At 32.8% G+C, this 26324-nt stretch overlaps 1 protein-coding gene across 1 annotated transcript in view; it reads left to right on the top strand.

Moving 5' to 3' along the window:
- LOC118187376 (uncharacterized) overlaps nt 1-26324 on the top strand; it is a 143927-nt gene that overhangs the window by 64817 nt on the left and 52786 nt on the right. The window contains exon 2 of the mRNA XM_035357588.2: nt 14865-14926. Within this exon, the coding sequence (XP_035213479.1) occupies nt 14865-14926 (62 nt within the window). The remainder of the gene's footprint in view (nt 1-14864; nt 14927-26324) is intronic.

Here is a 26324-nt window from a genome sequence, read left to right on the forward strand (position 1 = left end):
GGAAAATGTCGACACGCTGACTGTAGAAGTTACCATAGAATAATTAGATATAGATAACTGTCAAATCTGGACTCGGTTAGTGGAAATCTAATAAGTTTGATAAGTATAATACGTCTAATATATTTGATAGATTTCTGCGAGGAGCACAGAAAGGTGTCCTAGGTTAAAAGGCAAAATATCCAGAAATTTTAGCTCATCATTGTATTTGTGTAATGCATCATTTGTTTATTTAGAACATCATTTTCCCGCATGGATAGGTAATACAAATACATAGACGAATATCAAATACATAAGATAAATTACACCAAGTAAAAATCGTAGGAATAATAGTATTATGCAAAAGTTTTATCTTACACTGACAGGGCAAAATAATTCTGCCATATGAACAGCTATTGTATCATTTTGAAAAGTAGTATATCTTCCTTAAAGCAATAACCTAATTGTATGATTTTCTTCAAAACGTTTACTGAAATTCAGATACCTCAGAGAAAGTGCCGTAACACTTCAAGTAAATTAAGGCATTGGCAGATGTATCAGCATCTTTATTCAAGCAATTTTTTTTTGGAAATTTATCAAATATGTTTCTCACAGCCTGACATTTGTTATATTCTTAAGATAAATTTATTGATATAACCTTTACAAAAAGTAATCCCTAGGTAGTGCTTTATATAAATTTACCGAATACTCAGTAATTCCCTTTTTCATAAGTTTTTGTAAATATTTTAATGTAAATGTTTTTGTAAATATTTGTTTTAAAGTTTTTGCAAATGGGACTCTTAATTGAAAATGTTGGCGGAAGTTTGATAGTCAGATTAAGAAATTAAGAACTATTACAAATTAAGAAATATTTTCATGTCCAGTAACTGAAAACTTGTTTTATATTTCTTTTATAATTAGCTATCTATTTAGACAAGCATTCAGAGGTACTAATTAAATGTCATTTATAGAATAGAATTTTTCAGGTTGAGAAGAAGAAGGTATTGAGTTACTTGCTCAATAATTTGTTGAGATATAAACATATTTATTTTTTTTGCGGAGTATCTAGTATCCGAGGCCATAGAGCAAATATTTCGTAATATTCTGAAATTTATTTGTAAGCACAAATATTTTATAGAAGTTTTTTTTTTCTTTAGTTATCAGTTCAAACAAAGCATTTTCTGTGATTACGCCATGGCGTTTTCGAAAAGAAAGAAATTAAACAAATTAAATAAAGTGCAAAGGAAAGAAAAGTGACTTTTTTGTGCTTTTGTACGCTTACTAAGTAAATTCGGCAAAATATACAGCTTAATTTTCACGTATCTGAAGAACAAAGGTAAATTTAAACTCCCTTTTTTGGCAAAGTCATTGTGTATTTTGGCTTTTAAAAGTGTTTGCCGATATGCCCTTAAATGGAAATATACGTAGGTACGTCTGTAGGTGAGTTGAAAATATTAAGAAGTCGCATTTTGCACAAGAGGAAGAAACATCTAGTAGACCAACAGTGACGAATAAAACCAACAACATAAAGTGATGCATAAAATGTTTCGCGCGAAGGTAGGAACTTCGTAATTCTTCTCGCTCGCTTTCATTTATTTTCATTTTTCTTCCCTCTAACAACTTAAAGGAAATCTCTTCAAGATGTTCCTTGTTTTCAGATCGTGGATTTCGTGTCCTGCCAGAATGTAAATTATTAGCATGTAAGAGAAATAGTTGTTGCAAGCCTCATGTTCAAGCGATCCTGCGAAATAAATGCATAACTACATCTTGAATAAAGTGCTTTTTAATTAAATAAGTGCACTAAGTCTCCACGCAGAGCGGGCGCCAGAGCATGTGCAACCGGTGTGGCTGCAATGGGCGGCAAAAGTTTTAGAATTTAGGAAGGAATCGGACGACATTTGAAAAAGTTGGTTGCCGTTTTGAGAAATTTTGAACCATTTTAATGTATCATGGTTTAAGGCAATGCTCCGCAACCTTTTCTCACCTGCGACGCACAAAAAATCTTTCTGGAATTTCGTGGCACACCAAAAGCTAATGTATATATGTATTGATTTATACACAAAATTTACAATAAATTTTTGTTTTTAATTTGAAAAATATACAATTATAAAACCATAACATATTTATTTATATGCAATCATAATAATTATCAATGTGATACCTGCGCTTAAAAAAACTTATATATTTTTGAGTTCCGAGTTATCAAGGAAGTGCCGAAAAAATTCAAATGCTGACACACTTACAATCACACACACAACCACACAACAGTGAAATATATAAAAACATTTAAAATAGACATTATTAAGGAAAAAAATTGTCATTGTGTATTAAATATTGCAATAAAAAATTTCAAAATGTCAAATACATGTATTTGATTGCGGCACACCTATATCCTACTCATGGCACACCGGTTGCGGAGCACTGGTTTAAGGTATATACGATGGATATAAATTCTTTCCTTGATCACAGAAATTTATTCTCTGAAAGCTATTATAATTAGACATATCGAGATTTTTAGGAATGGTATTTTCAGAAGTATTTTTATGAATTTTAATGAATTTAAACTTATGCCTTCTTTGTAACTTGGAAAATGCCAGTCGGTATTTTAATTCTCCAGCTCTATAACGCTTGAAGCAAACATCTGTTATTCTGTCTTTCAAACTGTTAATATTACGAATTGGTATGACAGGGACAGGTTTTTAATGTGTCTTTTGCCTACTTCAAGATTGCTGTACATAGTCTCATCACTTAAAGAAAAATTTTGACGTCTTTCACACTTCCTGGTTACAATGTAAATTTGGTAAGAAAGAATTAATTCAGTCATATAAAAAAAAAAAAAAAAAAAACCACCTCGTAAAGACTGTTAGCTTTCTTCGGAGAAGGAAGCATTTAAAATTAACTGCAAGGACACATGGAAGAAATACTTTTAATTTCTTTCAAATATTTAAATATTGTATCTAATTTTACCCCCAAAAATCTGAGAAAAATTTCTCTGTTGTAAGTAAAAATTAAATAAATCACACGTAAGTGAAAAGTTAATAACAATTCGGACTTTGGTATAAAAAAACTGAGAAAATTAATGTTGGTTAAAAGTCCTTATTAACGAAAGCTGGTTTTTCTAAGTCCTGATATATACTAAAGTTTTACTGAAATAATAATAATAATAGACACTTTGGTTTTAGAGGGCACTTTTCTTAATACTTCACTTTATAATTAAACTAGCGGAAGTACCCGATACCAGTTAAGTTAGGTTAAGATGCATCTAACAACAAAGAGAATGATACCACTGTAATCCTTCCCTAATAACGATGCAAAAAATACGATTCATAGTCATACATACATTTTTCAGTCTGAGGCGTTATAGAACCCATATAAAAAATTTCCATAGAAAAACAAGTTAATTCTGTCTCATTATATCAGCAAAAATGGCACGCAGTTTTTAATGATTTTCGTCTTTCTTACAGCATGGTCGTAAAATTTCAAGTTCCATCCAATATTTAACCTATATTCGATTTTAGCCGATTAAATGTGGCAAAAAGTTATCATAATGGATCAGAAATAAATAACGCGAACAAAAAAGAAAGCACATAAACAGATATTCTTCTTTATATGTCTAGATTTTGCAAAACTTACGAATTTTTATTAACAAACTCTACAATTTGAAAGCGAGCAGTAGCAACATCTTTCAAAATAAAGCATTTTTATCTCCAATGCGCCGTACTGTTGCCATTCGGAAAAATGAGTGCGAAAATTAGTGTTTTCAGAGTTTTTAATTAATATCTCGGCTTATTAAAGTCGTACGAAGATGAGAACAATCGAAATGGCTTCCCACGAGTTTTTGGAATCGAGAATAATGTATTTAATGCTTGCCAATGCTATTTTTAATTCATTGTAAAACCTAGAAATTTTTAATTAACAAACTCTAGGATTTGAAAGCGAGCAGTGGCAACAACTTTCGAAATAAAGCAGATTTTTATCTCCAGCTTGCGAGACTGTTGCCACTGGGAAAATGAGGGCGAAAATGATCGTTTTTCCGAGTTTTTAATTAATGTCTCTGGTTTTAGCTCCTTTTTTTGGAAAAAAGTGGATGGCAATAGCTATAGTAGTTACTGAGGCATTATAGGACAAACACACAGACCTTTCTTCTTTATATATATAGATAGAGAGAGTCTTACTATCAACATTTTGATTGTGCGCTTTTTTTCATTTAGTAGAATTGTGTATTAATAGGTTTTGAATATTACCCATACGAAATAAATTACTGGTTTAGCTTTTTACGCACGCAAAAATAAAGAATTATGATTATCAGAATAAAGTAAGTATCAAATAAAGAAAAAAGTTTAAAAAGGCATGGCAACACAGCAGACACTCTTTCGCTTTTCTGAACTCTTTTTCACGTCAAAATTATTTTCTAGCATCTAGCGCATCTACGCTCGTGCTTCATACGCATAACACAGCAACCGCTGATCTGAAAATGTACCAAAAAGGCAGAGGAGATGCTTTCCTTGCTCTCTTGTTTTACACTGTGTTCTCTCAGTGATGAGAATGTGATATCAGCAGTACAAACTTCATGTACTCTCTAGATGCGTATAAAGTGTATACAGGAAGAAATAAATAATCAACGCAAAATCTTATTTTGAGACTAATAGCCCATCTGGGCTAAAAACCGGAAAAAGCTCAGATTCTAAAGGGCTCCTTTTAAAGTTTAATATGGTTTATCAGTGGAGATTATGAATAGAGCTGTAGAGATTATCAGTAGAGCTGGCCTAAGTAGAACAGCGAAAGATATTATTGGATACTACATGAATAAACGTTTAGACTAATCCAGGAACGTAACATAATACGGAAATCAGATTAAAAATTTAAAAAAAAAATATATTAAGAAGTATATTTAATGATTTCAATTAGCTTAGTTTGGTAATCAATAAAAGACAGAGTTAGTTTGAAGAATAAATGTCTTACATTTTGCCGAATGACAACAGACTCAGTGAAAAATGAAACGCACATTTACAATGGATGAGATTTAAAATGAATTAATGCAAAATGTTTCGAGTCTGATAGCCCTTTTAGGATAACTAGTGAAACAGAATTTTTATTCTCGTAAATGAAGAAACATATTTTCTTCTTGTCATCTTGACAAATGTTCAAATATTTGAAAGCTATTTGTAGCATGTGTTTCTACATCGATTTCCTCCATGTTACATGAATATGAGCCATTCATGACGAGCCAGTTTTCCTTAGAAAGTTCTCCATGAAGGGATCTCCTTCTTTAAGCAGATGGCTCTAACATGCTTCGTCGCATTCAAATAAACAAACAAAAAGGTTATTTCTTAGCTAACAACAATAAAATTTTTTTTAAAATTTCATATGATTAAATAGCGCTTAAAAGCGTGCAAGAAAAGAGAAGTGTAATTTAAGATAACATGTTGTTATTAATGAAATTTTAAGTTTTCTTTTTTTAATAGACTACCTTTCTTATTTAAAATCCATCTAAGAAAAAGAAAACTAGGTATTTTACTGCTCAGCTGAATCTGTTCACGTACTTATAATTTTGAAACAACAATTTGTTATTGGGTAAGTGGATAAAATCACAGACACGGAAATTAATGCCGAATCTGGCGATTGAATGGTTTGGCTGCGTGAGTCTTCATTTGTTCCCATGTACAAATTCAATACAAGCTGTCTTTCTGTAAAATGTCTCCCAAGAATGCACTTCTAAAGAGATTACTTTGCCATGGTAAAAAGTAGTTTTGTGACAGTTGTTTTTAAATTTTATTAACAGTTAAACTTAATTTAAATCACGAATGCACTTCTAAGGCAAAATACTTTGTCATAGTAAAAAGTAGTCTTGTGACAAATGTTTTTAATAAAACTTAATTTAAACACTGTCCTATCTTCTCTTTTGTTCACGTCACTCATACTCGTACAGACCAGAAAATTATGCAATTAAGAACCCGCGAAAGAGCGTTTAAAAACTAGATAGCTCAGTTGCAAGTCTTGCCTATCTGAGCACGTTAGTGTTATTGGTATAGGTCAGAGGTTGCAGGTATGCGTGTTTGCCGCTCAAGTTTGGTAAGTGAATTCAAGTTGATAAAAAGAACAAGGTGGGCATTTGGGAGAAACTTGCTCTTGGTAACTTGTAATACTTAAAAGTTATTTCACCTCAAAAGGTTTGTAATGTTAACTGCGATAAGTTAATTAATTACCTTTTTTATGTTTTTCATAAGTAGCAAGTAAAAACATTTTTGAGTTTTAATCTGTCATCGGGTGTATTTGATAAATTGCATAGGCGATAACTCGCCAGCAGCAAGGAAATAGTTCTGCGTGAATTACCGTTACGTAGATGTAGAATAATTCAGTAACAGAATTTAAATTCTAGCCTGCATTAAATTCTATACTACTCGTGGTAATTTAGCTTTAAGAACTAGCTTTAAAATCTTTGTTGTTTTGTACTCTGTCATTTATATTTTACCTTTATAAAAGAGCACGAAATTTCCTTTGGGCATATTATACAGAGATATGTCAATGATACATTATTATAATATAGTAGTCATGCAAATGGGCTTACAGTGGGATTTCGCTCGATGGAGTCTGAAGTCTGTATTATGAGAAAACTATAATTACCTTACTTAATTTATTAAATACTGAACTAAGATTTAAAAGAAAGAAAATAAAAAACATTGCTTTAAGAGGTACTTAACTTTTAATCTACGCAACGGAATGCTCACGGGTCTTAAATTAACTGCTAGACGCTACAATGATACTCGTATCAGTTTCTGTGTCTCCTAGTGATACTGTACAACAATTGGTAGAAGTCTCAGGAATCAACAATTTTTAAAGCTTTAGCAGCTTAACATTCTTCAGGTAAGTATCAATCATATTTGGGCTATACTGTTTGAGCTCTCTTTTTATTATATATAAATAATATGTGCAGCAAGTAAGAGCATTCAGTAGCTGTCTGCCAGCTTCCCGAATCGTGAATCCTTAGTAGGTGCTGAGGCTTACAACTAAGAGTTTTAACCTATCGATGGTATGGCTCAAGGGCCGATGGCGTTAATTAAGGAATAAACGCATATGCGCAGCATGAGAAACACTATTTTCCACGATAAAATAGTATGTGTTCTTAAACATGCAGTCAAAATAGGCTTTAACCGAATGAGTCTGCTTTCTTTTATTAGATTTATTATCTCTTTCTTAACCGAAAGCACTGCATGCATCCCATGATACTACAAGCACGTGGAAAGATGAGAATTCAAAATTCAATGCAATTCACCAATTGCTTTTGGTGAATTCGTATCACTATCGCATTACCTGTGATTGGAAAAAGAAATTCTTGCGTGTATGAGACCGCATAAAATACGTTCCACATATGTGCAGAATGTGTGAATAGTTCAAATCCAGTCATACTGTAACATTAATTTTTACCATATTCAAATTTTTTTTAACAACAGATTTTTAGAATTGTACTTAAAAATAGTCACTGCACTTTGCTTATGCTTGTAATGTAAAATATTCGCATTTTTCTTTCCTTGTTAAACGTGTTGTTTAGATCATTTCCAAATTGATTTACAGGAATTTAAAAATACCACATTTGAAAATTAGATGTTCCTGCGCTTCGAGCGCTAGATCAGTAGGAGACAGCAGTTACTATGTAGTGTATAAATTTATTATTGAAAAACGATGCTTTTAAATCAATGTCAATGTATAACAGTTATTAATAATTTGTTTAAAATTCCGAATGAAGTAACTGAGTTTTTTTTTTACTGCTAAGTAATTGCGTTAGTGATTTGAAGAAAATCTAAAAATGAAAGAATTATGGATTCTAGGAAAAAAACCCCACAGGAATAATGCTCACAGAATAATGCTCACATGTATAAATGCTCACGGGAAATAAGGCCCACCCAGAAATATGCCCATATAGAAAAAAGCTCACATGGAAAAATGCTCACTTAGAAATATGCTCACACGGAAAAAAGCTCACATGGAAATAAGCCCACTCATAATTAAAATACGTAGAAATATCCTTACATTAATCAATCAATAATTAATCGATTTGAACATCGTACACCTACTTGAATTTTTTAAAGAAAAATTATTTGATCATTTGAAAAAATTATTGGACAAATGCCCATATTAACCTTTTCAGGGGCGGTATATAAAAGAATGAAAAATGATAGTAAAATTTTGCATGTACTGTAATATTTTATACCATTGCCCCCTGTAAAGACATTTTTTCCCTATAATTGCCAATAGTTTATTTTTGTTTTTTATTTGAATTTTCAATTTGAACAAAGGAATTTTCTATTTTTACATACTTTTGATGTGTATCTATAGAAACTGATGTTTGAATGTAGTTATTTAAGTTTGGAGCCAAAAATGTTCTAGAAGACCATAGTTTCCAATCGAAGTGTGGAATCATTATGAAAGCAGCTTTCAAAAAATCTCCGAAAACAACAAATTATTACGAAAGCTTTCATGGTACTAAATTCATTATTTAACTGTAGCCATCCATTATGTGTTTTTTGTTTGAAGGACTGAAAAAAGATTTAGCCTGTCAACGTTATTACTAGCTATTGTAAATACAGGGCGTATTGAAGTAAAAAAATCGCGAATCATGTAAGAAACTATGATGAAATTGATGATAAAATTAGATATTTACATATATTAGTTAATATTCAGTACGTTTGTAGAGATATTATGTATTTTGGAAGCAGGAGATGTGAAAAATGAGCAAAGCCTACATCGGGAATCGTACCACGGACCTCTGGAATACGCGTTCAGCGTGCAGACCGCCACACCACGAAGGCGCGCTAAGAAGCGGGAGAAATACCTCATAAGTTTATGTGAAATATATATTTATGATTTATATATAACAAGGTATTTCACGTAATTTGAATAATGATTTCTATTTGCTTATTATTGTAAATGTTTATATTATAAAATTTGTAATATATACTTACTATTATTTTATTTTTTAACATTTAAAATTGTAATAATTTTTCGTTGTAATGTTCTGTTTCATTTTTCTTCCTTCCTCCTCTATTTTTCCTAATTCAAAACGGCCCATTTGTTAATCTTATATAGCAACTAAATCTACACATAAGTTATACCAGTTTTTTATATATATATACCATAAATGTTTTGGTAATTTAAAGGATTTTTCTTTGAAAAATTCAAGTAGGTGTACGATGTTCAAATCGATTAATTATTGATTGATTAATGTAAGGATATTTCTACATATTTTATTTATAAGTGGACTTATTTCCAGTGAGCATATATCTATGTGAGCTTTTTTCCATGTGAGCATGTTTCTAAGTGAGAATTTTTCCATGTGAGCTTTTTTCTATGTGGGCATATTTCTGTGTGAGCTTTTTTCCTGTGAGCATTTTTCCTGTGGGCATTTTTCCGGTTACCAGAATTATGATATTAGCAGTAATCCAAAAATTTTTCGACTTCCGTACAAGCAAAATGTATGCAGATTTTTGCCAAGAATCAAATATGTCTGATAATGCCTAAACAAGAATGTCTGATATAAGCGTTACTGCACGTTACTTGTTGGTGGTTTAATCTCGAAAGTTTTTTTTTTCCCCTCCCAAAGATCGGATGTTTGTTCTTCAAACATTCGTCGTGAATGGCCAAATTCATCGGTCATTCTCTTCTCTGATACTGAGAATGTTGCCCAGCGGGCATCGGCATCACAATCTGCGACGAATGTTATAGGACAACCTCAAAGCTTTTTCTGGGATTCGAACCTATGCCCAATAGCATGGCAGCCAACTCCATTAACCACCATACTGAAATTTAAAAGTATGAGTGTTTATGAATATAAGAGTATTATAAACGTACTAAGCACGTTGTAATATTTACAGCAGTTTTAATTTCAGATTATCAAGCGTTCATTTTTTTTTTAACGTAATGAACTTTCTCTGGGCTTAATCTTCTTTTCAAAAACACATTTTTATTTCTGTCTCTTGTGAGGAAAAATAAAACTGTTTGTAAAAGCTATTTAAAATTTGTAAAAAAATTAAATGTGCTTGCTACTAGGTCCCAGAAATGAGTCTATATGGAAAAAAATGTAGTATTTACCTTTTGTGTTAACAAAAACTGGAAATGATCTTCGAGGGCTTCTCCAGAAATGCTATACTTAGGTGTATAGGGCCGTAAACTGTTCTAGAATAAAATAAAAAAAAATAAAAAAAACTGTCTGAAATGATGAAATGGAATCTGTTAGTATCGAGGGTAAAACCATGAAGAGAGCAAAAATTAGCAAAGCAACAACTTTCTGTTTGGTGTAGATTTAGTCAAAAACTTGATCGATTTCAAGCGCTAACAGGTGCAGGTCCCTCTTCATCAGGGGCAAAGAAATCTGCAAGAATGTGTAGTAGTTTGAACAGTGAAACCAGACTTGAAAACTAGTAAAACCGGATTCGATGTAGCAAAGTGCCATCATAAGTGGAATAAACAGGTTCCACGTCAGAGTGGATTCGTCAAAGGTGTGAGCTAGTCGTTCTTTCTGCATTTCATTAGATAAAAGGCTGAAATAATTCACGAAATAAAGCACTGGTCAGCCAAAAATTTAGTTTCGTAGAGCAGACACTGAAAAGTGCTTCAAACGGGATCCCTCTTTTCCATTATAATGGGCCTGCCAACGTTCGAGCGGTAAAGTTTCTGAACAACCGATAATTCGAACCCCTGTGGATGGACTGGCTGCATGGGCGTTTTCGTGGTTTTCCCCATGTGTAATGTGTATACGAGCCAGCTTCTCTTTGAAAGTTCTCCACGAAGGCATCCCTCTCCTTAGGCAGATAGCCGTCGTGTGCTTTGCCGTAATCAAATAAACCAAACCAAACCAACCCATTATGATAAGAAAAGAATTCTGTGTTCTATGGACTGAGAAGACTAGATTGCATAACGTTCCTGTGCTTTCAACGAAATTTTGTTTTCACACTTCACTAGAAGGCTTATTCGAAGAAAAAACTTAACTAAATTAAAGATAAAACTTAGCTAAAAGATTTATTAAATCTGCGCCTTATACACACGATTAAAAAAGCTTATCCACTCCTCTTTGCGAAGTCCCCTCGAAGTCTTAGCAATGCAATTATTTAAATGTGCAGAACATACTGAAAGAAAAAATAGAAATTAAAGGAAAGAATTAATGTAAATCTAACGTACCAGTTAAGCCTTAAACGTTGAAGGACATAAATGTAAGTAAAATAGTAAAACGTTAGAAAATTTTTAGAAACTTTAGAAATCATGGCATCCACATCGATTAATTTAAGTTCGATGCTTAGTTAGTGGATTTTAGTGTTATCCATATTATCGATACGTATCCAACACAAACATGCTGTTTTTTTTTTTTTCTTTCAGTGAAAGCAAATTACAAGAAATATTAACTATTTTATTCTAAAATGAACTTTTTAGTCAATGATTGTGCACAATTTTGAGTTAATTTAAGTCCTCAGCCGATTTAATGCAAGACTGAGCCGATTTAAGGCTGCTTTAAGATATAACGCTATTTTGAACCTCTGATTATTATTAAAAAATAGTCCTATCCTAAGCAGAAGACGACGATGTGTCACACACCATACCATCGTTTTCCTGAGATGTAGTATTAAGGTTAACACTTTCTGATGACTGTATACACATTTTTTTAACTTTAAGTTGCTATAAACATGTTAAGAAAATACTCACTTCGACTATAAATATTGTTAGCTGACTGTATTCCTTTTGAGAGTATTTGTATCTAAATGCGGGAATTAGTGGAAAAATGCTTTGCAAGCAATCCAATGCAATGTGCAACTTTCAATTAAATGAAGTGTCAGAAGGAAGCGTTATATTATGAGATATACATGTTAGAAGATCTAAACATTTAAGTCCTGATTCATTATATTAACTTACATAGTGCTGCTGTCGGAACGCTCAATTTCTCATCGTATATTACGAGAAAACACCAACTTATTCAATGAAACGTACTTCTTAGAAGACCTTGATTATTCGAGAGAAAGAATATTTTAACTTTAATAATTGATCTTCGCTTGACACTTGTTTGGAGAGATGTTAGCAAATATTCCAGGTGTATCTGCAATTAGGCTGCAAATGTGGTAAACGAAATTCTTTAGCATATTCCAATTGCTCTTCCAATTGTACTAAATAATTTATTCATGGAATTTTTGAGTGTATTATTTATGACCGTGGTATATCTTTAAGACTTAGTCTGGATTTTCTTTTTTCACGCAGTCTGCTTCAGTCCTTCGGCAAGGTCATAAAAGTATGTTTTGAGCGTAAAGCTCTTAATAATGCCATCTAAACATAAAAGAATTCTGCCTTCAGTTAAATTTCAGTTCAAGTGAAGTCTCTTTATTTATGCTGCAAGCACGTATCCAGAAAAGGCTTATAGCTCGCATTATAATTTAATCTTTGAAGAAATATATTATGCATATGAACACGAGGCTTCTACCGAACACATCTTGGATTGTTTAGGCCTCTTAAGGGAGGACACATTTTCCAGTCTCTTTCTTGCTCTCTACTTCAACGGACTTTGAACGTCTTGTTCTCGGTCAACAGACTTTCGGATGGAGGGTGAGCAACAACATATGAGGCATGTTTATGTAACAAGAGGTACACAAGCGCCATTTCATGAAGAAATCAGTCCGAAGTTCGAGTTAAATTGATTCTTCAATTCGAGTTAAATTCTTCGAGTTAAATTGATTCGGGGTTTGAGTTCCAGGGAACGAATTGGCTGTATAGGCGTTTTATGGTTTCCCCGTATGAAACGTGGTGGATACGAGCCAGTTTCTCTTAAAGTCCTCTCCGGGGCATCCCTCCCTTTCCGTGCAATGCCTAGTGGCGAAATACGTAATAAAAAATTAAAAACAAAAAACAAAAAACGCTCATGTAAAATTTTGGTTTTGTGTCGACCTGTCACACGCACTATTGCCGTCATTTATGGATAATACTTGCAAGCATATCTGGTGTATTTTGATTAATATTCCAAATATATTCCTTTAGAGAACTGGAATTAGTAATGATCGCTGTGAAACACATATTGTTTCACAGCGCTATGAATGTCAATTTTGAAGCGAAGCGTAAACGTAATGTTGAAACTAGAATTGCCTTTGCCTACTAACTTGAATTGTGAAAAATGGTACGAGGACGTTTTGAATTTTCGTTCCCAAAGTAGCTCGTAACTTGAGAGTTTTCTTATTTTTGCATAGCTAGAATGATCTACTCGCTTGGAAGGAGTTATGCGATGTAGTCTGAATACAATTATGGATGAAATTTAAGTTGAAAATTATCAATTTAAAAAAAGCTGAAACAACAGGTGCTTTAGCTGCCTTTTAATTTACAAGAAGATAATAAATATTTATGGCATTACATTTCTTTTCCTTATTTTCCCAAGAAAAGTATTATCTGTATGTAATGCTTCAAAATAAATATCTTTTCAGTTAAAACAAACGGTGTTCAAGAAGAAATGGTTTGTTTGAAATAGACATTTTAAATGTAAAAAAAAAAGTAAGCAGAACAAATCGTTTATCTAAACTTATTTTGATCCCGTTCAATGCAGATAATAGAAGCCGTACAGTAGTACAGTATTATAAATGATACACTGATAGAAAGATTTATTTTAAAAACCCCAGACTCTCTCTCTCTCTCTCTTTTTTTTTTTTTTTTTTCAAAGCAGTTTTATTACTATCCCGCTTAGCAAGTATTAAAAGAAATACTATTCTTTCCTTGAAGATAATATTATATCTTATCAGGTGTCTGAGAGGAAAGTGAGGATAAAAAATACTATTCCCCTGACCTTGTGTAGTTGACAAACTTTTTTGGGGTCATCAGGTAGACGAACCGAATGTGGAACACAATAAATGACAGTTTTCCTTATTAAAGATGCGCCAGACGATAGCAGCGGTCAGTCATGCCAAAACGCACTCCCCCCCACTCCAATTTCTGTCTGCTTTCATAGCCCAAAATATTACGAGCGAAACTATGAAACTGATTTCGCATAAGAACGCCTTCTTCATGTATTTCGGATTTTATACTACTATTACTTATAGGAAAAAGTAAGAAGGGCTTTAATAAAATAAAAAAATTTGAAATAAACTATAAGTGCAAATTAATTGTTATAATGTGCAAGTGATAATTCTGTCCTGAGGTGCGTAATATATCGTATAAAATATATTTTATAAATTGTAAAAGTGGTACATATGTTTGTAAAAGTTACCAGTTAAGCATATTATTGGTTGTGGATTAAATGCACTATAAATCATGTCAATTGCATATATTATTAAAACATAAAATAGAGATGTAAATTATTTACACGTATATATTTTGGAGGGGCCTTCATGGCTGATTTTTGCGATTTGTTTTCATGTGTAATGCGAATACGAGTCATTTTCCTTAGGAAGTCTTCCTGGAAGGCACCCTTCCCTTAGGCAGATAGCTTACACCGCTCTTTAAAAGTTAGAGATTTGTCTAGCCGTGGGCTTAAGGAGGAATGTTTTTTGTTATGCGATTTAAATAATCAAATTTTAACCTTTAAAGTAGAAAATGGATTGAATTCGGACAAAGATTGCACAGGGCGGCAAAAAGCCTTGCGTCGACCCTGGTTGTAGCTAAAGAAGTTGATATGTAACATGACGATGAACACTTCTCTGCTAAAAATAAAACTAACGCCAAATAACGTTGTTTAGCTTTACTCAGTTTCACTCAGAGTGCCATTTTCTCCCATCAAAGTACAGAGCGGATTTTTTTCGCGTGTTGTTGCGGCATATAGTACAAATTTAGTAGTTATTAAATCTATAAGAAGATTTAATTTATAAGCTATTAATAACTGTACAAATCTTGTAGCGAACACTGTGCTAATATGGTTTCATTCTCTTTCTTTTCAGCAACAGAAGAGTACAATCGGCAAGAAAGTTTATCGTGCGTTAGTTTGCATATGGGTAAAGACGTAAGTAGATAATTTCTAATTTAAAAAATTGCATTACATTAAATATCTGTAGTGATATTAAAAACTTTAATTACGCATGAGGAACACAATGAATGAGTCCTTTTTTATTGCCTGTTCCCGTTATTCTAGTATTTCTTAGTAAAGAATGTTTGCAATCAAAATATAATCTGTTCGTAAATGAGTTTCATTTGAGTTTTCTCTAAAGATTTGTATAATCTTCTTTTACGTGAATCGCTAAAAATTCAATAGAGCATATGAAAATTTTATAATAGTGTTAGCTACTAATTTCAGAGGCCCACCAGCGGCCGAGCGGTAACGTCGCTGAACACTGGTAGTTCGGTCTGAGGTTCGAATCCCGTGAACGGGCTGGCTGCATGGGTGTTTTGTTGTTTTCCCCATGTGTAACGTGTATACGAGCCAGTTTCCCTTAGAAAGTCCTCCACGAAGGCATCCCTCCCCTTAGGCAGATAGCCCTCGAGGCTTTGCCGTAATTAAATAACCTAACCTAACCTACTATTTTCAGAAGTTCACATTGGGAATTTTTAGAATTAGGAAGAATGTGATGCATTCACACCACATAGAAAATCCTGTGGTGTACTAGATATAGAAAATATTGAATTGACCGTTCGTTTGATTTCGGAAAAGAAATTAGGCATTTGGTTAGCTTTTATTGTTTAGACAGCTCATTCCACACCTTTCAATTTAATTTCTTCTTGCGTTTCTTTAAAACATGAATTCCTTCTTTGTAATAATAACTACAGAGAATTTTTATGCTCTGGAGGCCTGGAAATCAATCTGATTTCTGGCAGTAAAGAGTCATAAATATAGAAGAAGTAACAGGGAAAGAGATGTTGTCACTGAAGTAGTATGTGATAAAAAAAATATCGGGAATTGTTCGCTTAAAATATGCACATGTAAGAAATCGTTTGCAAAGCACTTTTTTTGTAAAATTTTGGGATTTTCATCAAACTCTGGCAAAATCTTAATTTTATTTCCTTTCAATGTTTTCAAATAAATTTGTTTTTAAATAATAAAGAATTATTGCTTTGGCCATTTCCGAAAAGGGCGAATCCAATCGAGGAAAAAAGATGCATTAATTTTTTTTTTTCAATGGAACTTCTGCTACGTAAACATTTAAAATCTTGCTAAAAGCCTTGGAGCACAACGCTTTACCAAAGTAAAAGTTTCTGAGCAATGCAAAGAAAGGCATTTGAGGAAGATAGAAATGCGTCAAAAATGAATCACATTCTGGAAGATAAATACATTTCAGCTAATGCGTCAAGATCAGAGATTCGGTGTTTAACTATTCCTCTTTGACAATTAGGGTTATTACTGAACAAGTTCCTTAACGTTTGGATCCTGTCAAATAATTTTGGAAGATCATTTGACTTAAAACCTTTCGCTTCTTGAGTTGCTCCAAAAATAATGAATTTCTTCCAAAAGAATGTATTCCAAGTTGACCACCAAATGATTTCTCAAGTCAAATCCTTCATAGAACGCAATAATACAGGTGATGAAAACATGCATCTATTCTTTTGATACAGAAGCTGCGCAAAAATCAAGTGAATGACACTCGAAGATAATGCAATGCTGAAAAGATTACGTCCAAGTCGATCAAAAATCAGATTAATAATGACAGTTTTCTTCAACTGTCGTGATGTTGTGCAACTTTAATTTCGGCCAATCTGCCAGACCGTTAACAGAGAATATGATTTGAGCGATTTATAGCATTTGCGTGAATCAATTAATAAAAAACGTTCTGATATGTGGCGAGATAACTCATTGATTTAGCAACACGATACACTGATTTTCGTGGATTTCTAGTCTCATTTTAAATAAATATAACCACACAAGCTCTGTATTCATCTGATATGGCACTGTATGAATATTTTTTTTTTATTTGCACTTTTAAAATTGCTTTAGAAGTAACTACCGTTATAAAGTTATTGGTACAATAAAAGAAAATTTGGGTACTTTTCCGTTTCGCCGGCGCAAATCTCGCCAAGAAGACTTTATTGGCGACAACATACAGTATACACATAAAAAATATTTAAAAAAATGTTAGTTTTAAGAATTCTTTTTTTAAAGGCATAAACATTTTAATATCGCTTAAAATTTTATAAAAAACCGATAAATAAAGACAATAAATTTGTAAAAAGACATTAATTAAGAATTTACTACGCTTTCATGGTTCAGCATCCTGATTCGCCGGTTCATATCACGTAACCCAAGCGATCTCATCTCACGTAAACTACTCTCTACAAAAATCTAATGTTCTCAGTAATTATCTACATTAATTTCAAGTTAAATCTTAATTTGGAACACAAGTATAAATGCAAGAAATATTTCAATTCGTACGAATAGCTTACTCAGAAATTATGTAAAACTGCAGTACTTTACTTCGCTAATGCATTCTCATTAGAATTGATGAATTTAACTCTTGACTTTACCTTTTCTATATTTTCGGCTTCGGGTAAGCGCTGTGATTGCATCCTAATTGACTTAATTACCGAAAATGGCCTTGGACATAAAACTGAACTATCTGATAAAAATTCTATGTAATTATATGTCAGTATTGAAAGAAAAAATCAATCTGATAAGAAAAAGCTGCGACTTGTTTTGAAAATGAGGCGTAAAAGGTTACCAGCGAGAATATTCCGTTTGGCATCGGTTGCACCATTATTAGCGACTTTATCGCTTGCGCCGGCAAAACGGAAAAGTACCAAAATTTGCTGAGAGTCCCGGAGGGGTTTTTTGCAAAGAAAATTCTGAATATGTTTTAAGTATTGGAAAAAAAACGTTGGTATAAGTGCATTGCAATAAAAGAGGGCTACATTGAAAGTATTTACCGATAAATGAAATCTCGTGCTTTATGGAATCATCCTCTGTATTTTTTTATTATAGTAGTATGAAAATGTTGAGTAAGAAATTTTTAAAAGATGATGAGAAGATACCTCAGTTATTTCTTTGAAATAGTTTTTTTGGTATGTCACGCAAAGAACGGCCATTGTTGATCTCATTTCCGTTCAGTCATTTTGTCACAGATTTGCATTTTTCTGACCATGCCTTCCGTAACCATAAAGCTAAAGTGACACCGTTAACGTTGAGGGAACTGACAGAAGCTGTCATTTCTATATATAAAAATTTTTCACTTGATAATATCATTTCATTGTTTTTAAGAATTTTTTAAAAATATTTCTCTGAATTTAAACTGGAAGTAAGTTTCGTAAACTTCTCATTGTATTTTCACAAGCTCTTGGAACGGATGGATTTTTTTCTCTTCCAAATAAAAATAGTAAGTACCACGTTGGAACCTGACAGAAGTAAGAAAAGAACAATTTAGGCCGTCAGCGCGTAACGGAAGTTAATCTTGTGAAGTAAACGAATATTAAAAAATCATTTGTGAAAATATGAATAATTAGTTCTCCAAATATCCTACTGAGCCTTTAGGTAAAACTAAGTTATAGTTTTCCTAATAATCTGCCACTACGTTATGCAACTCTTAAGTAAATCGAGTTTATAAATGAAAAGTTCTAATGAAGCACACATTAATTGCCGAAGATATGACAAAGCAGAAAAGAGCCTGTCAGAAACTTATGACTAGATGATTCTTCAATTCATTCTGAAATACGTTTTTTGTTTTTCTTATTTCTGTATTCACAGCTGGTGAAAATGTTACTGTTTGACCTTTGAAATGATTTTATTTGCATTACTCTAATTTCTATTATAAGATTTTATACTCATCTAGTTTACGGGTTTTAATAACGCGTAAACTAGATGAGAATAGGATGAGGGAAGGGGAATATTTTCGTACAGGATTGTGCTGCTTATTTCCACTATAGCCCAACTGCATGATTACACATGGACAAAACCATAAATTTCTTACGAAGTCAGTCTTTTTGCGAGAAACTAAATCCTGACAAACTATTCTGCGAGTTGTGATGATAAGTACTTAAACTGAATTTCAAAAGTATTGTTTCACTAATATATTTAATTATTTCATTGTTCGAGACGTTTCCAGCACATTCGCCGGAATTTGGATCCGAGTCGAACTACGAGTGCACAGCAGTTTTACTCACTTCTCCACTAGTGAAAACTTTTTTTTCAGATTGAGAACTGAGTGCAATGAGCATGTAAAAAGATAGTTCTGGACTAACTTGTATGACTGAAAAGAAAACAATTTTCAGGAACGGAATGAATTAACTGGGACTAAGTCAGTTTATAAAATTTATAATTCTTTTTCTTCAAATACTTACACTATGCTGCAGAGATGTGTGATTTTAAAAATCAATCCAGAATTACTGGGACATCTGGCATCCAGAATATCCAGATTACTGGGCTAGATATCCAGAATTACTGGGACATCTGGCAGAGTTCGGGAAGTCTTAGCTGGTTCTTTTCCGACCTAAAAGTTGTTGTGGAGGATCTGAGTAGATTTTGTTGTTGTAATTAATATCTAATTTTAGCTTACACCAGGTCGTTGTTCTTGATAGTCGATGAGAAGCCCTACAGTTTTATTTGCTATTATTTTTGCCCCAAGTCGTCTCTAATAAAGTTTTGTGTTGCACTTTACAGTGAGTCTCATCTTGTATCACCTAGCACCTAGCAAAGAGTAGCAGAGACTATAACTTGCCAGTCATTTAAAAGTATAACATCTTAATGCCAACCATGCTAGAGAACAAGCTAATTTTAACGCCTTAAAATCTATAAGCTGTGGGAGTACTGATACAAAATTGGCTATATATCAACTAAATGTTTTAGAGAGGTATTCACTTATAACAATAGTAGTCGGATGTAAGATGTACTTAAACTTTTATGTGGGTTCTGCTGCTGAAGAATAATGCTAAGCGCCATATTTTTATATCATAAAATGTCTTCTATTGCATTACCTTGTTATGCCCTTATTCCGTTTGTGGGATCTCAATGTCCCATTTTTGCCTTGCGCTCAGGTTAGGTTATTCAAATACGGCAAACACATGGCGGCTGTCAGCCTAATGGTAGGATGTCTTCGTGAAGAACTATCTAATGGGAACTAGTCCGGATTACCGTTACATTTGGATAAACCACAAAAACCAACTATGCGTTCGCCTGGGATTGAACTCAAGTTGAACTCCCAGCATTCAGCGGTCTTAATCATTTGGCCTCTGGCTGGCTGTGAGCACGTTTTCTTGCTTTACCCATGTGTAACCTGGATACGAGCCAGTTTGTATGTAATAAGATAGTAATAAGATATGCCCAAGGAGAGGAATACCTTTACGATGGTATTCCTCTCCTTGGGCAAATAACTCTCGTGTTCTTTGCTGTAATCAGACACACCACCCAACACAAATTCTTATGATTCAGTTTTATACTATATCCAGAAAGGAGGGTCTAATTTCCTCAGGAGCAAATGGGTCACATCCCTTGATTTTCCGCTTTTAAGAGATTCTGCAAATTTTTAAGGCTATTTTAAAAAATAAAGTTTTAATGAAACTATTGGGATCATTGCATAGTAATTATTTGCTTTTGAGAGGAAAATTTCTCTTAATTTTTTTTTATTTAAAAATTTAAGGAATATTGAGGACTTTTAATACAGATTTCAATGTAGGATAAGCTATTGCAACTAATCAGTTTTTTTCCATAAACGTTAATACAGTGTAAAATAAAAGCAAATGCTGGTGAGAAGGCTGGAAAGTTTAACTTATTTAAGTCTCTTTTCCGATTGAGCTTTTTCTGTTAGAATATTCATGTTATTGACGTATTTTATTTGAGTTAATGATTATTTGCTAATTGAAAAATAAAGAATTAAAAAAAATCAGTCTTTTAAATTTAAATTTATAGATTATTAACTTTTATTTATAATGATCAAAGTGATATAATTTTCTTAAACAATTTCAAAATAAATTTTTAAGATGACCGGAATATAAATACAGCGACGTGGTACATCAGAGTGAATGATCCTTTTTATATTTTAAATAATGTGAATTTTTGAAATCTATAATTTATTCATATATTTTATCATTGAAAGAATAAATAATTTAAATGCATTTATTTCGTTATAACTGTGTTACTTTTAAGATATCAAAGTAACTTCGAACTGCTTGTTTTCAAACCTAACGGCTGATATTAAGAAGTTATGCCTACAACGGTTGACGAATTATCTCCTCCGTTAATATTTAACTACGGAGACATAGAATAAGACTCAATCTTAAAGCTAACACAAAACTTTATCAACAACAATTTGGGGTAACGTAACTAAAAATAGTAACAAATTAAAATAATGCGATTTTTCGTCAACTGCCAACAATGGTGATTGACTGATAAAGTTATGATGTAATTATAAAAATTACATTATAAAAATTACATTAACCTCTTCAGATCTATAGCAATTTTTGGATTGTATGGGAACTAGCTATCTTTATCACAGTTACCGAACTTCGCCAAACCTTTCGGTAGTACTAATTTTTGCCCTCCGAGAGACTTCTTTCTTATACGACGAGTGAATTCCACTGAGCTCCCGTTAAAGATTAAATTTTAGTTTTAAACTACGTCGCTTGCAGTAAAAATTGCAAAAAGCCTGGACGAATAATGTGATGAGATAAAGCATATAATAAAGGAATTAAAGCTAAACATTAATGAAACTTGAATCATGTGTGGCAAAAACTCAAGTTTTATAATAATAAAATCGGTAAAAGTTCTCGAGCTTTTCTTTTCTTTCTTTCTTATTTTATTTATTTTTTACGGTTTCTTCTTTCAGAAAAACAAAAACCCAATTTAAAGTGTGCGTTTTCGACGACATTTTATAATCTGAAACCTTGAAAACAGAAAGAGCAGAATGATAAAATATCTGTTTTCTTAACATAGTTTTAAATGAAAAGTGTTGAAATATAAAGTTTTCCTCGAAATACTTTACGTGAATTGAATCTGACCTCAAATATAATTTATATCGATGATTTCTACTACGTGGAAATATTCGAGGTAGGGGCCTCTATAGTAAACTTTTGTCCCGGGCCTCCAGTTTTATAAATCGGGTTCTGTCAAGAAGATGAAACAGAGTGCAAGTCTAGACTCGACTCTTGTTACTGTTTTTATTAGAGCCGCCATTTTTTGTTGCTTCGTATATAATATTTCCTATTCCGTAACCATGAGTCTGAAAAGAGGAGGGAAACGTAATACATCATTCGTTCTTTTCATCGAACTAAATGATATTGTCACGCGATAGTTGTTAGTCGGTATATTCCGCAATAACCTACAGTAATTCATTACAAGTTGGATAATATTTTAAAAGTTATAGAATGCAAGTTTCGAAATTTTACGCAACTTTCGATTTCAACCCAAGGACAAGGTTGTTGCTCTTGCTTTTCCCAGACCGTAACTTTTAACTGTTGAAGACCTAGGCCTACTTTTCTAAAGGAAATATCAGTCAAGGCTTGAAGGAAACTGAAGATCGCTTCTTTTTGTTTTTCTTCCTAAACCCTCAAAATATGTCGTTGTTCCTTATAATCGCTTTCCCAATCAGGAGAAAAAGTATATTATTTCCTTTTCTTCCTCGTTTGTTTAATAGGGCCAGGGATACAGTATGTATGTATACCTGTACTTTCTAACATCCATTTTTTTCCCTCCGTGCTTATGCTTTTTGATGCATTTTGTAATGCATCGGCGTAAGGTAGATTTATACCGACATCTTTTTCTTGGGAAATGGTACCATTATTTGTGTCTTGGACAAAAGATTTCCAAATCATTACTTAATTTATATCAATACAAGTATTTCATTAATTAAAAAAAAGAATTTAAATTGCAGCTTTAAGATTCCATTGTTTGCACATTTCTCTAAGATATACAGCGCGTCGACTTTTTCTCCCTTCCCCGCAAGTTTACCACCTGTTTCCTTTGGCAAATTTCGAAATACATATTTTGTTAAATTTGCATACAGAATATTTTGTTTTCTAACTAATTATTGAATTCTTTTGATATTGTCTAGTGCCCATAAATGACCACGTGCATAAGAATGCTTAAACACTGGTAATTTGACCCGAACTTGAAACCACGAGGACGAGCTGGCTGGAAGAACATTTTAGTGGTTTATCTATGAGTAATATTAAATACAGACAAATTACCGTATGAATAAAAGGCGTTCCTACCCTTAGGCTATAGGTTCATGTACTGTGCTATATAAAAAATTAAACAAAAAAAAACGTGTTTTTCAAAATTGTCGAATATTTGAGAAATAGCTTTTTATCATTTAGCTGTCTCACCACCGAAATGAGTGCTGAAGGTGAATCTTAGGAAACAGACAGATACTACAACCGCGAGAAGTGGGAAAGGCCAAGCATATACATCCAAGACTTTTATGGATGTCGAAACCACACCCTTGGTTTTAGGCTGGCTGTCAGCCTCTACTAACAGTTGTACCTTCCAGGGCGCCTGCAAACAGACGATATTATCCACCAACAGTTGAAACAATATCTTACAATTACAGCATGAGTACCGAAGTGTTAGTCTTCTATTTAGGTTGTTTCATTTCTTAGGGTTCTAATTTGCATTTAGTTTACCATGAATTCAGGAAAAACCTTGCAGAAACTGACATACGTTTATATGAGAATATCCTGGCTATCTGTAGAATGCAAAACTCTTATTTGTTTGATTCTTTTCAACCACAAAATCAGTCAGTTATCATTTCGTATAATTTGGATTTATTCATGCAAGCGATTACCTGCAATTTCCGTATTTGAAGGAACTAAGTTGATTACTCAATGAAGTTTCATCATTGTTGCTTTGTAACGCTGTCCTTTGTTGCCCTTGCTTTTGAGGCCATATAAATCTGCTGTATTTAATGAATCTATAAGCTTTAATCCATCCATCATAGCGAATTTTCTGAAAATTTATTATTATTTCCATGAAAAATGTGTGCAATTAAAGCGTGATTCCATTTTTCTTTCATTGCGATTACTTATTTTTTTTTAAGAACTTATCTTTTTTAAAGGCTTTCATCTCTTTAACAAAGTAAAATTAAAAGGAATATTGAATGTTCCCAATCTCGTGTACACGTGAATGAGAGCTGCAGAGAATTTGAAATGCGTTATTTTTATCGAACATAGCTCTAACGAATCCTGTCATAGCCCTCCAAGTTTCCAAGCCTTTTACATACGTTCAACGATATTTGTTCCAATCCATTCGTATAAGTACATGTTGAATATCATAGTAAAAGTCTTGGCGACTCCTTGGATATTTCTTGGAGTTGAACTGTCGAACATTTAGCATCCTGGTATGAAGTAGTGGCAACCCTAGAACTGGTTTGACGAAGCGAAAAGAAGCTCAAGAGAAGAAGGGAAGAGGATTGAGTAACGTGCGGAGATTGAAAATGGTGAATGGTATCAAAGATGAGATTATGCTGAGAAGTAAATAAGGGAATTCAGTACAAAATTTTTATGAGAATTAAGTAATTTCGACAATTTTTCGAGAAAACCAATTTAACAGCGCTTGATGCCTTTCATTATAATATTAAATTGTGTATGAGAGAATAATCAAACTGCTATTCAATCTATTCAGTGTGTGATTTCAGACTGAATTAAAGGGCTAGTAATTGGATTACGCCGATTACGGAAATGGATCATATGATGCATGCATCTTGAAATTTGTGCAAACCATTTAGGCGTAAGGAAAAAATCCAAATACATAGGCGTAAGGAAAAAATCCAAATACAAAGTAGCGGTGATATTTTCGAATTATAATCAGAAAATATGCTACTTTCTAATTCTTCGGTTATTTGAAGATTTATATAAGGTACTTGATTCGACAGATGTTGTTGCTGTTCTAGTTGTTGATTCGACAGATGTCTAAAATCATTCGGAAGTCGTGTATGATCCCTTCAGCATGTATTATTACAAAAGTTCGTCAAGCAGCGTGATCTTTCGCACTGAGTCGGACGATTTAAGGACCAGCTCTTTGGAAATTTGAAGGGCAGTACTCTAGTGGTTGATATCGTTCCTCAGATGTTGAAAATCATTCAGAAGTCGTATATGATCCATTCAGCATGAATTATTACAAAAGCAGCAGCATCCTTTTTTACTCACATGTTTTGCACCAAGTCGAAGAAATTACCTTTCCACTGAATAATAATAGCAGTAATGGTTGTAAATCGGTTCTACAAAACTTATGGCTAGCTTACGCATCTGAACTAAGAGATCTGCAGTAAGAAGAGAGACAATTCACCATTCAGAACGTTTTCAGTTTTTTTTTAAAGCAGATTTTACTTATTTATTATTATTTGTGTTCATATTTTTTGATATTATCCATGTAATTCTGGTTTTAATGAAACGGAGAAAGAACGTTAATATAAAAAAATTACGAAGAGTCCAAAGCTCACCAAACTAATACAGACGTGGTTAATATTCGTGATCTTTCAGAAATTATCAACTCTTGTCCAACAATGTCAGGCGGGCAATTTAGAGGTTACGTTACTTAATTTATCGTAATATATTATTATTTTTACCATTCATTTTAACAAGGTTAAACATCTTTTAAGGAGAACTTGCATAGTTTTATCAATTAAAGAACTGGAAAGGGTTGATGAAAGGTCAAGGATTTTTTAGAGGAGACGTCAGTCAAGAAACTTTTGCGTATCCGTGGTGTTTAAAAAAAAAAAAGCGGTGTGAAAATTTATGCGAGTCAAAAATGAATGCTTTTTCTTAATCATTATTTGGCAAGCCATTTTTCTTCAGCTTCAGTTCATTTGAGATGGAAGAAACTTCCAAGAAATTTTTCTGCAGAGAGAACATCACGTTTTTCGCTCAGTCTAGTATAGTGAAACTACTCATGGCGACCTCCTCTCATGTATCCATCATTGAAAGTGATCAATATAACCTAACAACTATACCAATCGCAAACTGAGTAATCATATCTAAACTCACCTCGCTAAAGTAACTAATATCTTCAGAAAATAAGCATTGTTTGATCAGTGGGTGGCTATCGTAAAAAGGTTTCTTTTGCATTATTAAAATAACAATAACGAGAAGGAAAATTTTCAGTTTTTTTTACGTAGTCAGTATAGAAATAAAAAATATATACTTATATTGATTATGGAAACTTGTGAGAACAGGGATACTACGTGGGGGACTTTCTAAAGGGAACTGATTCATATTTACATTATTCATAAGGAAAATCACGAAATGATCGTGAAACCAATCCTGTTACCGGGAATCGGACGTGCATCAAATTACTAGTGGAAAGGAGAGTTAGTTATATATCAATTTTGCTTGTGTAACTAGACACAAAAAAGAAAATGTTCGTCATGTTATCTAGGCAAACTTCTCAAAGTAGTTTAAGAGAAAAGTGTTTCTAAAATCAAAAAAGTGTTATCAAGTGTTTTGTAACTTGATACAGTATTTTAGAAGCAAAACTGTTTAAAAGATTTATTTAA

Source organism: Stegodyphus dumicola, chromosome 8, assembly GCF_044657685.1.
Source record: "Stegodyphus dumicola isolate Sdum_Otavi_A_Nest chromosome 8, ASM4465768v1".
In the NCBI taxonomy this organism is placed as follows: domain Eukaryota; kingdom Metazoa; phylum Arthropoda; class Arachnida; order Araneae; family Eresidae; genus Stegodyphus; species Stegodyphus dumicola.